This window comes from Dendropsophus ebraccatus, unplaced genomic scaffold (assembly GCF_027789765.1).
Source record: "Dendropsophus ebraccatus isolate aDenEbr1 unplaced genomic scaffold, aDenEbr1.pat pat_scaffold_1637_ctg1, whole genome shotgun sequence".
NCBI classification, from domain to species: Eukaryota; Metazoa; Chordata; class Amphibia; order Anura; family Hylidae; genus Dendropsophus; species Dendropsophus ebraccatus.
The window spans coordinates 1-14,058 of record NW_027209061.1 but is presented as its reverse complement, the minus strand read 5'-3'; the positions used below and the strand labels follow the sequence as shown (position 1 = coordinate 14,058).

At 48.2% G+C, this 14,058-nt stretch overlaps 1 protein-coding gene and 1 long non-coding RNA gene across 2 annotated transcripts; both read left to right on the top strand.

Moving 5' to 3' along the window:
- The first annotated feature begins 5,014 nt into the window (after window positions 1-5,014).
- On the top strand, window positions 5,015-5,358 carry LOC138775483 (uncharacterized). Its single transcript, XR_011360564.1, has 3 exons — window positions 5,015-5,039; window positions 5,153-5,208; window positions 5,293-5,358. It is a non-coding gene; the product is annotated as an uncharacterized lncRNA (long non-coding RNA).
- A 431-nt stretch (window positions 5,359-5,789) lies between these two features.
- Window positions 5,790-13,307, top strand: LOC138775482 (ephexin-1-like). Its single transcript, XM_069955939.1, has 6 exons — window positions 5,790-5,809; window positions 8,251-8,403; window positions 9,093-9,236; window positions 9,304-9,375; window positions 13,071-13,173; window positions 13,281-13,307. Exons 2-6 carry the CDS (start codon window positions 8,258-8,260, stop codon window positions 13,305-13,307), a joined length of 492 nt encoding a protein of 163 aa, XP_069812040.1. The 5' UTR covers window positions 5,790-5,809; window positions 8,251-8,257.
- The last annotated feature ends 751 nt before the right edge of the window (window positions 13,308-14,058 follow it).

The window sequence follows — 14,058 nt, the reverse complement described above, 5'->3', positions numbered from 1 at the left end:
ACCCAGCATAGTACTCGCCCCTGTATTACCCAGCATAGTACTCGCCCCTGTATTACCCAGCATATCGCCCGCCCCTGTATTACCCAGCATAGTGCCCGCCCCTGTATTACCCAGCATAGTGCCCGCCCCTGTATTACCCAGCATAGTACTCGCCCCTGTATTACCCAGCATATCGCCCGCCCCTGTATTACCCAGCATAGCGCCCACCCCTGTATTACCCTGTATAGCGCCCGCCCCTGTATTACCCAGCATAGCGCCCACCCCTGTATTACCCTGTATAGTGCCCGCCCCTGTATTACCCAGCATAGTGCCCGCCCCTGTATTACCCTGTATAGTGCACGCCCCTGTATTACCCAGCATAGTGCCCGCCCCTGTATTACCCAGCATAGTGCCCGCCCCTGTATTACCCAGCATAGTGCCCGCCCCTGTATTACCCAGCATAGTGCCCGCCCCTGTATAGCTCCCAGTACATTGTGACAATCTGGTGGCTTCCATGTTGTTCCCTCAGTAGGAGGCATGTGAGGGCTGGGTGTGTATAACGCTTTATGGCGCTGTATAATGATGGTCATGTGATCTTATAAAGCGCAGCGCCCATTGTCTGTCACCTTTGTTACGCTTCATGCATTTTCTCAGACACACACATCCTTGTGTGATAGGGAGTAATGCTCTGCAGTGTACGGAGTTGTAGGGGCACAGTTTGGTGGGAGTAATGCTCTGCAGTGTACGGGGCTCAGCCTGGTGGGAGTAATGCTCTGCAGTGTATGGAGATGAGGGGGGGGGGCTAAGCCTGGTGCGAGTAATGCTCTGCAGTGTACCGAGATGGGGGGGGGGGGGCTCATCCTGGTGGGAGTAATGCTCTGCAGTTTACCGAGATGGGGGGGCTCAGCCTGGTGGGAGTAATGCTCTGCAGTGTACCGAGATGAGGGGGCTCAGCCTGGTGGGAGTAATGCTCTGCAGTGTACCGAGATGGGGGGGCTCAGCCTGGTGGGAGTAATGCTCTGCAGTGTTGGAGTTGTAATGGTTCTGTCCTGTCTTCCAGCTCTCCCTCCTAAGCTCTCCCAGGAGGTGGAGGATCGGTGGTCGCGGATGGCGTCCGTTGTGCCGCGGGCGGCCTGCCCCTCCCGCTGCTGCTGTGCCTGCCACCAGCAGAGAGCCGGCATGGTGCTGGTGTGGCTCCCAGAGTCCTCGGTGGTCTCCCCTTGCCTTCCTGGGAACGAGGCGTCTGACTCCTCTGATGACAGCGGGGTCTTCCAGAGAGTCCTGTCGGTGAATGACGATGAGGATGAGGACGGTGGCCGGTGGGGCTCCTGGCTCCTCCCAGACAGGATGAACGTCGGCAGCTGTTACCCAGTGAGGCGGCGGTCGCTGAAACACGCCGAGCGCTCCCGGCAGGACTATGCCGATGGCGTCAGGAGTGAGAGGAACAGCGTCGTCCTGACGTCTTACAGATCTACAGCTGAGGGTGAGGCCCAGCGGTGAGGGGCCCCCCCAGATCCCCCTACATGGGCCCTCCGCCCACAGAGACCTCTCAGACACCCCCATTGTACCCAATGGTCCTGCCCATGACCCTCTGCAACCTGAGGAGCCCAAAACCTCCAAAGCCAAGAGCATCTCCTTCTCCGATGACGTTCTTGTCTATGGCCGGGGGCTCCGATGACTCCAGAGACCCCTCACAGCCCAACGATGAGTCCTGACCCTCTGACTCTGAGAGGTGGGGAGACCCGCTTCAAGATTAGGAAACCTGTCCGCAAGAACAGAGGACCCCACTGCATTTCAAGCCCAAGAGCCTCCACCACCTCCTCCACCAACACTACCTCCTAAAGTGCCCAGCAAGCCCCCCCGAGGAGCTGCCCCGCCCCCGCCCCCTTGCCCCCACCCCCATTCCTGAGGAAGGGCTCCCTGAAAAGGTATTCACTGGGGAACAACGAGGAGGTGACCGACAAGGAGAAGAAGATGGCCTCCAATAGTCTCCCGATAGAGGCCGTATACAAGGGGAAAGAGTCCGGGACATCCGTGGAGGATGGGAATGGTGAGTGGCGAAATATAACTACAGTATATACCGTCATATGTGCTGTATACCGCCAACACAGTAACCACAGGACGGGGAGGTAACAAGGATATTCTTCTACATATGGAGCAGTATTATAGTAGTTATATTCCTGTATATAGGAGCAGTATTATAGTAGTTTATATTCTTGTATATAGGAGCAGTATTATAGTAGTTATATCCCTGTATATAGGGGCAGTATTATAGTAGTATATCCCTGTATATAGGGGGCAGTATTATAGTAGTTATATTCCTGTATATAGGAGCAGTATTATAGTATATCCCTGTATATAGGGAGCAGTATTATAGTAGTTTATATTCCTGTATATAGGAGCAGTATTATAGTAGTTATATTCTGTATATAGGAGCAGTATTATAGTAGTTATATTCCTGTATATAGGGGGCAGTATTATAGTAGTTATATTCCTGTATATAGGAGTAGTATTATAGTAGTTATATTCCTGTATATAGGAGCAGTATTATAGTAGTTATATTCCTGTATATAGGAGCACTATTATAGTAGTTATATTCCTGTATATAGGAGCAGTATTATAGTAGTTATATTCCTGTATATAGGAGCAGTATTATAGTAGTATATTCCAGTATATAGGAGCAGTATTATAGTAGTATATTCCTGTATATAGGGGGCAGTATTATAGTAGTTATATTCCTGTATATAGGAGCAGTATTATAGTAGTTATATCCCTGTATATAGGAGCAGTATTATAGTAGTTATATCCCTGTATATAGGGAGTAGTATTATAGTAGTTATATTCCTGTATATAGGGAGCAGTATTATAGTAGTATATCCCTGTATATAGGAGCAGTATTATAGCAGTTATATTCCTGTATATAGGGAGCAGTATTATAGTAGTTATATCCCTGTATATAGGAGCAGTATTATAGTAGTTATATTCCTGTATATAGGAGGCAGTATTATAGTAGTTATATTCCTGTACATAGGAGCAGTATTATAGTAGTTATGGCTCAGGGAAGAAACAGAGTGCTGCACATCACACCTATGGCTGATACTAGTGCCGCTTGGCTAAATAAAAAACACATCAGAATTTTGTGTATGAATTGATCAAGCCATACTGCCCATGTACCTCGTGCCGGTATCTGATACACATGGGTCCCTACACTAAGTCCACACCGTGCCAGTCAGTGGCCACCAACCCCGCAGGCGTGCACAGCCAGGGAACGGGGGCCATGGGACGGCCCTGCGACCCCCATGCCACAGGACCAGACCCAAAAACACCACACCAGAACCCGGCCAGCACCGCCGGCGGAGAAGGTCGCCCCCAAGCAGCACAAGTCTGGATAAGGTATTGCGCTCACCATAGCTGCAGCAAACAGAATGGGAAAAAAATAATATTAAAGTATTATAGTAGTTATATTCCTGTATATAGGAGCAGTATTATAGTAGTTATATCCCTGTATATAGGAGCAGTATTATAGTAGTTATATTCCTGTATATAGGAGCACTATTATAGTAGTTATATTCCTGTATATAGGAGCAGTATTATAGTAGTTATATTCCTGTATATAGGAGCAGTATTATAGTAGTATATTCCAGTATATAGGAGCAGTATTATAGTAGTATATTCCTGTATATAGGGGGCAGTATTATAGTAGTTATATTCCTGTATATAGGAGCAGTATTATAGTAGTTATATCCCTGTATATAGGAGCAGTATTATAGTAGTTATATCCCTGTATATAGGAGTAGTATTATAGTAGTTATATTCCTGTATATAGGGAGCAGTATATAGTAGTTATATCCCTGTATATAGGAGCAGTATAATAGTAGTATATTCCTGTATATAGGAGCAGTATTATAGCAGTTATATTCCTGTATATAGGGGGGAGTATTATAGTAGTTATATCCCTGTATATAGGAGCAGTATTATAGTAGTTATATTCCTGTATATAGGAGGCAGTATTATAGTAGTTATATTCCTGTACATAGGAGCAGTATTATAGTAGTTATATTCCTGTATATAGGAGCAGTATTATAGTAGCTATATCCCTGTATAGGAGCAGTAATATAGTAGTTATATCAGCACAAGCCATTGAGAAAGGACAAGCCAGCGGCACTCACCGGATAGATGCACAAATAGTGATTTATTGATACGATGTCATCAAGCAGGTAACTTCAGGGCAGGGGGAGACGGGTCCAAGGGGTGCTGTGCACCGTGGCAACAGCCGTTCGCGGGTTAACTTTCCCGCTTCATCTGGCCCTCGGGGGTTTGAATCGGTAGTCAGTTTATAGTCTCGTCTTCTGACGTCACCGATCAGGGGGTGTGTATAATACACGTCATTCAAAACAAAACACCACGTGAACAAGTGCTACGGTTAAAAACATGTAAACAAGACATGGGAATCTCCAGAACAAATGGAATAATTTGTTAAATTATGTGCATAAATTTTCCATTTGTTCTGGAGATTCCCATGTCTTGTTTACATGTTTTTAACCGTAGCACTTGTTCACGTGGTGTTTTGTTTTGAATGACGTGTATTATACACACCCCCTGATCGGTGACGTCAGAAGACGAGACTATAAACTGACTACCGATTAAATGAACTGCTGATTAAATGAACTGTTTTCTCATTTACGCTGAGCACCACTGTGATGCTATTACGTTGCTGAGAGCACTCAGCTTTTAAGACCGCAGCGCTCCCCATCACATAAAGTTTTTCTGCACACTGAAACAGCCTCAGATTACCACGGGAGGTTTGATCAAATTATATACCAACATCCTGGCGTTGGTTTTTAAATGTAGCCGAGAGGCATTAGTGTCAGCCATAGGTGTGATATACAACAGCTCCTTTCTCTCCATGTCATATTTTATAGTAGTTATATTCTTGTATATAGGAGCAGTATTTTTATACCATATACAGGGCAGTATTATATTTGTATTTTTCTGACAATATGTGACCATTCTTTATTTCAGACTCCTTGGACTGGTGTCCCTGATAGCTCGGTGTCCAGGTAGTCCTGACCCCCGCCCTGTGTTCTCATGGTCCAGTTGCAGCCATGAAACGTAATATACGTCATACATCATATATCATCTATATAATTAATTTCTCATTGATTCCCTTTAGGACACCGACTGTGAAGAGCCCCAAGTCTATAGACTGGGAGTCGCACCTGCGGGATGGTGAGTACTGGTCACATGTGTGGTGGTCTCTGTATATAGATGTTTACAGACATGTGATCCTATGTCCGTGTATCTTGTGTGCAGAGCCGCTCTACCAGACCTACCGCCAGAGCGTCATCAACAAGGAGATCCGGAGGCAGACAGTGGCCGTAACAGCAGCTTCACCAGCTATGACTCCTCACAGGAGAGTCCGCTGTCTGCCGGGGGATCCCCCAAACAAGGCCGGCGATCAGCAGCCCCCCCACAACACCCTGTGGCAGGAGTTACCGTCTGTGATAGACAGCGGCATCCTGGAGAGTATGAGCAATGACGAGAAAAAGATGCAGGAGGTAGGAGCCAACATGTCTGACCTGTCTTCTCCTCAGGTTCAGGGATGTCTGTGTGCGGGTGAGGATTTCTAGTGTACACATGCTCAGTCGGCCATGTTGTTTTTCTGTCCTCAGAGCATGTTTGAGGTTCTGACCTCTGAGGCCTCGTACCTCCGCTCTCTGAACGTTCTGACAGAACACTTTTGGGGTGCCGAGACCTCCAGGAATCGTGGTGATCAGAGAGAAGAAAATCCTGTTCTCCAAATCCTGAAGGTGAAAGAAGTGAGCGAGAGGTGAGAGACCGCCGACTGTCTATGAGATGACATGTAATGGGGCGCCGAGTGGTCACCATCGCATGTCACATGACATATGATATGTAGTAGGACACTGCGCTATATTTATACACACTACCGTTCAAAAGTTTGAAGTCGCATTGAAATGTCCTTATTTTTGAAGGAAAAGCACTGTACTTTTCAATGAAGATAACTTTAAACTAGTCCTAACTTTAAACAAATCCACTCTATACATGCTAATGTGGTAACTGACTATTCTAGCTGCAAATGTCTGGTTTTTGGTGCAATATCTACATAGGTGTATAGAGGCCCATTTCCAGCAACTATCACTCCAGTCTTCTAATGGTACAAGTGTTTGCTCATTGGCTCAGAAGGTAATTGATGATTAGAAAACCTTGTGCAATCATTTCACACATCTGAAAAACAGTCTAGCTCGTTACAGAAGCTACAAAACTGACCTTCCTTTGAGCAGATTGTGTTTCTGGAGCATCACATTTGTGGGGTCAATTAAACGCTCAAAATGGCCAGAAAAGAGAACTTTCATCTGAAACTCGACAGTCTATTCTTGTTCTTAGAAATGAAGGCATATCCATGCCAGAAATTGCTAAGAAATTGAAGATTTCCTACAACGGTGTGTACTACTCCCTTCAGAGGACAGCACAAACAGGCTCTAACCAGAGTAGAAAAAGAAGCGGGAGGCCGCGTTACACAACTAAGCAAGAAGATAAGCACGTAAGAGTCTCTAGTTTGAGAAACAGACGCCTCACAGGTCCCCAACTGGCATCTTCATACATAGTACCCGCAAAAACACCAGCGTCACCATCTACAGGGAAGAGGCGGCTGCCGGATTTGGGCTTCAGGGCAGAGTGGCAAAGAAAAAGCCATATCTGAGACTGGCCAATAAAGAAAAAGATTAAGATGGGCCAAAAGAACACAGAGATTGGACAGAGGAAGACTGAAAAAAGTGTTGTGGACGGATGAATCCAAGTTTGAGGTGTTTGGATCACAAAGAAGACGTTTGTGAGACGCAGCAGAAGAAATGAGAAGATGCTGGAAGAATGCCTGACGCCATCTGTTAGCATGGTGGAGGTCATGTGATGGTCTGGGGTTGGTGCTGGTAAGGTGGGAGATTTGTACAGGGTAAAAGGGATTGTGAATAAGGAAGGCTATCACTCTGCACCGCCATGCCATACCCAGTGGGCAGCGCTTGGTTGGAGCCAATTTCATTCTTCAACAGGACAATGACCCTAAACACACCTCCAAATTGTGCAAGAACTATTTCCAGCAGAAGCAGCAGCTGGTATTCTATCATAGGGAATGGAGTGGCCAGCGCAGTCACCAGATCACCACCCCATTGTGGGAGCAGCTGGACCGTATGGTACGCCAGAAGTGCCCATCCAACCAATCCAACTTGTGGGAGCTGCTTCTAGAAGCGTGGGGGGCAATTCTCCAGCTTACCCCAACAGATTAATAGCTAGAATGCCAAAGGTGTGCAATGCTGGAATTGCTGCAAAAGGAGGATTCTGGGACGGAAGCAAAGTGTGATGGAAGAACAAGTTATTTCACATAAATCAGTTATTTCTAACCTTGTCAATGTCTTGTCTCTATTTTCTATTCATTTCACAACGTATTGTGGAGAAGAAGTGGGACTACATGGAAAACACTAAATTGTTTGGGTGACCCAGAACTTTTGAACGGTAGTGTGGTATAATATATATATAATGTGTGTGTGTGGTGTGTGTGACTGCTCTGTAGTATATATGATAGGTAATATGTGAATGCTCTGTAGTATGTATATGTGACTGCTCTGTAGTATATATATGTGACTGCTCTGTAGTATATATATGTGACTGCTCTGTAGTATATATGATAGGTAATACGTGACCTAATGTTATTACACATAGTGACCGCCCTGTATATATGTGATATATGACATGCTGGAAGGGGGAACCTGGGGTCCGCCATCTGTGGCAGGACTACAATTCCCATCATGCCTGGCCTGTGTTCCCGGAGCAGTGTGAATGGTATATGTCTCCATATGTCTTTAGGGTTTCCCTGGGGGAGGCGCCATTGTAATATATATTCAAAAAATCAGAGCGGCACTCCGTGGTAGATGGGTGGTGCACGAGGAAGGAGCGTAGTCCCAGCAGAATCAAAAATAAAGTAGAAATCCGGCAACTCACCACTTGATAATCATATAGTATTAATTTATTTCGGTTCCATAAACCAAGGTGAACAGTGTAACAGCAGAACGCGTTTCGGCAATGTGCAGTTGATAAAGGCACATTGCCGAAACGCGTTCTGCTGTAACACTGTTCACACTTGGTTTATGGAACTGAAACAAATTAATACTATATGATGATCAAGTGGTGAGTTGCCGGGATTTCTACTTTATTTTTTGATTGTAATATATATTGACTGTAACCTTATTATCTCTACAGGTTCCTGATGGAGCTGGAGGCACGTGTGGATGAAGATGTGATGATATCGGATGTGTGTGACATCATCTATCACCACGCCATTCATCACTTCTCTGTGTATATAGATTATGTCCGTAATCAGGTGTACCAGGAGAAGACTTACAGTGAGCTGATGTAAGAACCCCCACCCCTCACAGGAGGCAGCCCACCCTGCGGGCCACACCGCGCAACAGCACGCACATGTATATAAGGTCACCTGTAAGATAGAATACACCTCCATAGCTACAAGAGGGGGGCACCTGTCTGTGTGTACAGTGGAGGGGGGCCCTCTGCCGGGGTGTGTACAGTGGAGGGGGGGGGGCCCTCTGCCGGGGTGTTGTACAGTGGAGGGGGGGGAGCGTCTCTGCCGGGGCGTACAGTGGAAGGAGGGGGGGGGGGCCTCTGCCAACTCTGCCGGGGTGTGTACAGTGGAGGGGGGGAGGGGCCTCTGCCGGGGTGTACAGTGGAGGGGGGGCCCTCTCCCGGGGTGTACAGTGGAGGGGGGGGGGCCCTCTGCCGCGGGTGTGTACAGTGGAGGGGGGGGGCCCTCTGCCGGGGGGGTGTGTACAGTGGAGGGGGGGGAGCGTCTCTGCCGGGGCGTACAGTGGAAGGAGGGGGGGGGGCCTATGCCAACTCTGCCGGGGTGTGTACAGTGGAGGGGGGGGAGGGCCCTCTGCCGGGGTGTACAGTGGAGGGGGGGCCCTCTCCCGGGGTGTACAGTGGAGGGGGGGGCGCCTCTGCCGCGGTGTGTACAGGTGGAGGGGGGGCGCTTCTTCGCTCCTCCCTCATTGACCTCATCCTCCTGGTTTTTGTCCCCATCTCAGAGAGAAGAACCCACAGTTCCATGCGGTGCTGTGCCGCCTGCAGGAGCTGCCCCAGTGCCAGCGTCTGCCCTTCATGTCCTTTCTGCTGCTGCCCTTCCAGAGGATTACCCGCATCAAGATGCTGATAGAGGTAGGAGGGGAGGAGTCTGTACCGCTGCCCACCTGCTGCCGGTGCACTTGTCACATGACCCTTTTATAACGTTCTCCACAGAAATACTGAAGAGGACGAGGAGGGGTCCGAAGGTGAACAGACCGCCAGCAAAGCTCTGGATCTGTATCCAAGGTAATGGCCGCCTCATGTGACACCTGACTATCATTCCTGTCACCAGACGTGTCACACGTGTGTCCTGATCCCGCAGATCATCCAGGAGGTGTAACCGCGAGGTCGGCCGCATGAAGCAGACCGAGGAGCTCATCTACATTTCCTCCAGATGAGTTGATAAAATAAAGGTGAAAGAGGTCATCTGATGGGTGTGGTCAGTGCCATGAGGTCATCTGATGGGTGTGGTCAGTGCCATGAGAGGTCATCTGATGGGTGTGGTCAGTGCCATGAGGTCATCTGATGGGTGTGGTCAGTGCTCTGAGGTCATCTGATGAGTGTGGTCAGTGTCATGAGGTCATCTGATGGGTGTGGTCAGTGCCAGGAGGCCATCGATGGGTGTGGTCAGTGACATGAGGTCATCTGATGGGTGTGGTCCTGACATGAGGTCATCTGATGGGTGTGGTCCATGACATGAGGTCATCTGATGGGTGTGTTCCATGACATGAGGTCATCCAATGGGATATGATGGTCTTGGGCCGTGTTGGGTCAGTTGTCACTGTCTCACGGACGTACTCCTCTTCAGGCTGTCCCCATCATCTCCCCACAATCGCTTCTGGAGAAGCAGGGAGATCTCAGTGAGGGGCAGCAGAAGGGAAGTCTTTCGGCAGCAAACCCAACAAGCGGATCCCAGGCTACTTCTTCCTGTTCAATGACTTCCTGCTGATCACTCAGAAGAAAGGTAATTTCTCAATCTTCCTTATATACATAACACTCCGCTCCTCTCCTCTTATATACATCATACCTTCCTTCTCCTCTTATATACATCATCACACCTCTCCTCTTAGATACATCATCACTCCTCTCCTCTATATCCATCATCACTCTTCCTCTATCTTACATCATCACTCCTCTCCTCTTATTCTACCTCCTCATCCTCTCTTTTCTATTACATCATCCCTCCTTCCTCTTATATACATCATCACTCCTCTCCTCCTATATAACATCATCACTCCTCCCTCCTATATACATCTCATCCTCTCCTCTATACTCATCTTCTCCTCTCTTCTATATCCATCATCCCTCTCTCCTCTTATATACATCCACATCCTCTCCTCTTATATACCTCATCACCCCTCTCCTCCATATTACATCATCCTCCTCTCCTCTTCTATACATCATCACTCCTCTCCTCTCTTCTTGTAATATACATCCTCCTCCTCTCTCGGATATACTCATCATCTCTCTCTCCTCTATATACATCATCACTCCTCTCTCTTAGATACCTCATCACTCCTCTCTCTTAATACATCATCACTCCTCTCTTTTATATACATCATCACTCCTCTCTTCTTCATATACATCATTCTCTCTCTTCTTATTATACATCATCTCTCCTCTCTCTTATTCCCTCCACCTCTCTCCTCTTATATACATCATCACTCCTCTCTTCTTATATACAGCATCACTCCTCTCCTCTTATATACATCATACTCCTCTCTTATATAACATCATCTCTCCTCTCCTCTTATATACATATTCTCCTTCTTCTTATATACATCATCTTCTCTCTTCTTATATACATCATCTCTCCTCGCTTCTTGAATACATCCTCTCTCCTCTCTCTTATATACTGCATCTCTCCTTCTTTATATACATCATCTCTCCTCTCTTCTTATATACATTCACTCTCCTCTATTCTTATATACATCATCTCTTACTCTCTTCTTATATACATCCTCCTCCTCTCTTCTTATATTACATCATCTCTCCTCTCTCTTATATACATCATCACTCCTCTCCTCTTACGACATCATCACTCTCTCTCTTCTTATATACCTCATCACTCCTCTCTTCTTCTATACATCATCTCTCCTCTCTTCTTATATACATCATAACTCTCTCCTCTTATATACATCATCACTCCTCTCTTCTTATAACATCATCTCTCCTCCTCTTCTTATAAAATCATCTCTCCTCTCTTCTTATATCACATCATATCTCCTCTCTTCTTATGTACATCATCTCTCCTCTCTATTATGTACATCATCTCTCCTCTCTTCTTATGTACATCATCTCTCCTCTCTTCTTATGTACATCATCACTCCTCTCTTCTTATGTACATCATCACTCCTCTCCTCTTATATACATCATCACTCTTTACTCTTACATTAAATGTTTCCCCATCATTTCTGTCCCAGCTCTGACAGGCACGTTGTTTTGGATTATGCACATCGCTCCCTGGTCCAGGTCCAGTCCTGCCCCACAATGGAGAACAGCTTCTTCCTCATCCTTCTAGAGAATCACCAGAAGGAAAACTTGCGATCGGCTTTTTAAAGCACCCACGCAGTAAGGAACTTCTCCCCTCAGGGTGATAGAAAGAGCCGCCCCCTGCAGGGTGATACAGATGAGAGCTATGACCCTCAGCCCCCTGCAGGGTGATAAAGATAGGAGGGAGCTATGAGCCCACCCCCTTCTGCAGGGTGATAAAGATAGGAGGAGCTATAAGCCTCGCCCCTGCAGGGTGATACAGACAGGAGCTATGAGCCCGCCCCCTGCAGGGTGATACAGATAGGAGGAGCTATGAGCCGCCCCCTGCAGGGTGATACAGATAGGAGGAGCTATAAGCCTCGCCCCCTGCAGGGTGATACAGACAGGAGCTATGAGCCCGCCCCCTGCAGGGTGATACAGATAGGAGGAGCTATGAGCCCGCCCCCTGCAGGGTGATACAGATAGGAGGAGCTATGAGCCCGCCCCCTACAGGGTGATACAGATAGGAGGAGCTATGAGCCGCCCCCTGCAGGGTGATACAGATAGGAGGAGCTATGAGCCCACCCCCCTCTGCAGGGTGATACAGATAGGAGCTATGAGCCTGCCCCTCCTGCAGGGTGATAAAGATAGGAGGAGCTATGAGTCCGCCCTCTGCAGGGTGATACAGATAGGAGGAGCTATGAGCCCGCCCACTGCAGGGGATACAGATAGGAGGAGCTATGAGCCCGACCCCTGCAGGGTGATACAGATAAGAGGAGCTATGAGCCCGACCCCTGCAGGGTGATACAGATAGGAGGAGCTATGAGCCCGCCCCCTGCAGGGTGATAGATAGGAGGAGCTATGAGCCCGACCCCTGCAGGGTGATACAGATAGGAGGAGCTATGAGCCCACCCCCTCCTGCAGGGTGATACAGATAGGAGGAGCTATGAGCCCACCCCCTCCTGCAGGGTGATACAGATAGGAGGAGCTATGAGCCCGCCCACTGCAGGGTGATACAGATAGGAGGAGCTATGAGCCCGCCCCCTGCAGGGTGATACAGATAGGAGGAGCTATGAGCCCGACCCTTGCAGGGTGATACAGATAGGAGGAGCTATGAGCCCGCCCCCTGCAGGGTGATACAGATAGGAGGAGCTATGAGCCTGCCCCTACAGGGTGATACAGATAGGAGGGGCTATGAGCCCGCCCCCTGCAGGGTGATACAGATAGGAGCTATGAGCCTGCCCACTGCAGGGTGATATGTGGAGCCTCATCACTCTCTTCTGTATCTCTTCTATCTGTACAGGTCTGATCTGCATCGGTGGGTTGCCGCCTTCCCAGTAAGAACAGTGACTCGTTGTCGGGCTGTGATACGATCTATGAGGACTGGGGTGAGTTTCTTCCATTGTTTGGTGATGTCATAGTTACACATGGGTGAGATGATGATGTCATTCTGGTGTCTTTGTTCTCAGATTGCCCCCAGGTCCATTGTGTGGAGCAGTACATGGCAACCCAGGCGACGAGTTGACCCTCGAGCCATCTGACATCATCAATGTCCTGCGCAAGACGTTGAAGGTGCGGGGGAAGGGTAGTTGTGATGCTGTACTCTATGGCTGCTGTGCTAGCTCGCAGAGCTTACTTTATACTGTCCCTATATGTGACTGGTTCTTCTCTAACACCAGGTTGGTATGAAGGATTCGGCTGTGTGATGGGAAGAAGGGCTGGTTCCCCTCTCGCTACGTCCAAGAGATAACCAACGAACACGTCAGGAGGAGGAATCTTGGGAACGTTACCGGGTTCTTTCAGGCCGCGCGGCAGATCATGACCGGCCCGCGACACCTGAGGAGCCATGGACTCCGGCCTGAGATTCTGGGAACAGAGTTGTGTGTGGAGAGTTGGAGGCACCATGAGGGAACAGGTCGGCAGGCCGTGCAATAAGACGCTGACGTCCGGCCGCTGTACAAGGTGATTTATAAACCACAGAAGGAACAATGTCACTTGCTGCTATTACTACAAGGACTCGACAGAGGGACCAAGCATGAGGGATTACTGCCAGGAGGCTCTGCTCAAGGGTTCCTCCACTGCTCCTTGTCTGGTCAGACACTTTCTGCACCATCTCAGGCTCCTGGACGGGTCTTGAGAAGGTGGTTCTTGTAGACTGGATCATGCCATGAGGTTCGGATCATCTCATACTGCCAAATCCATATTACATAGTCATAAGATCAAAGCACAAATCAGGATCAGGCGCTGTTCATATGAATGAGAGTAGTGCACGCCCTGTAACGCCATCACCTTATCCTATTGACGTAGATGGCAACTGAAGGCAGATTCCAAGACATGGAGGGTTTGGGTTCAGACATACCCAAAGAGGAGAAACATTCAGCACCCTAAGTTCTTTGTCCATGAATGGTGGGTAAAGACTGAAGTAGAAGTACATGTGGCGGCGTGTCCAGGTCATGT

Excerpts from the sequence above, each read along its gene's own strand:
- LOC138775482 (XM_069955939.1), top strand. The coding sequence starts at position 8,258 with ATGGAGCTGGAGGCACGTGTGGATGAAGATGTGATGATATCGGATGTG. Across the intron at positions 9,237-9,303 it reads ATAGAGGTAGGAGGGGAGGA|AAATACTGAAGAGGACGAGG; the intron begins GTCTGTACCGCT and ends CGTTCTCCACAG. Across the intron at positions 13,174-13,280 it reads TCCTGCGCAAGACGTTGAAG|GTTGGTATGAAGGATTCGGC; the intron begins GTGCGGGGGAAG and ends CTCTAACACCAG.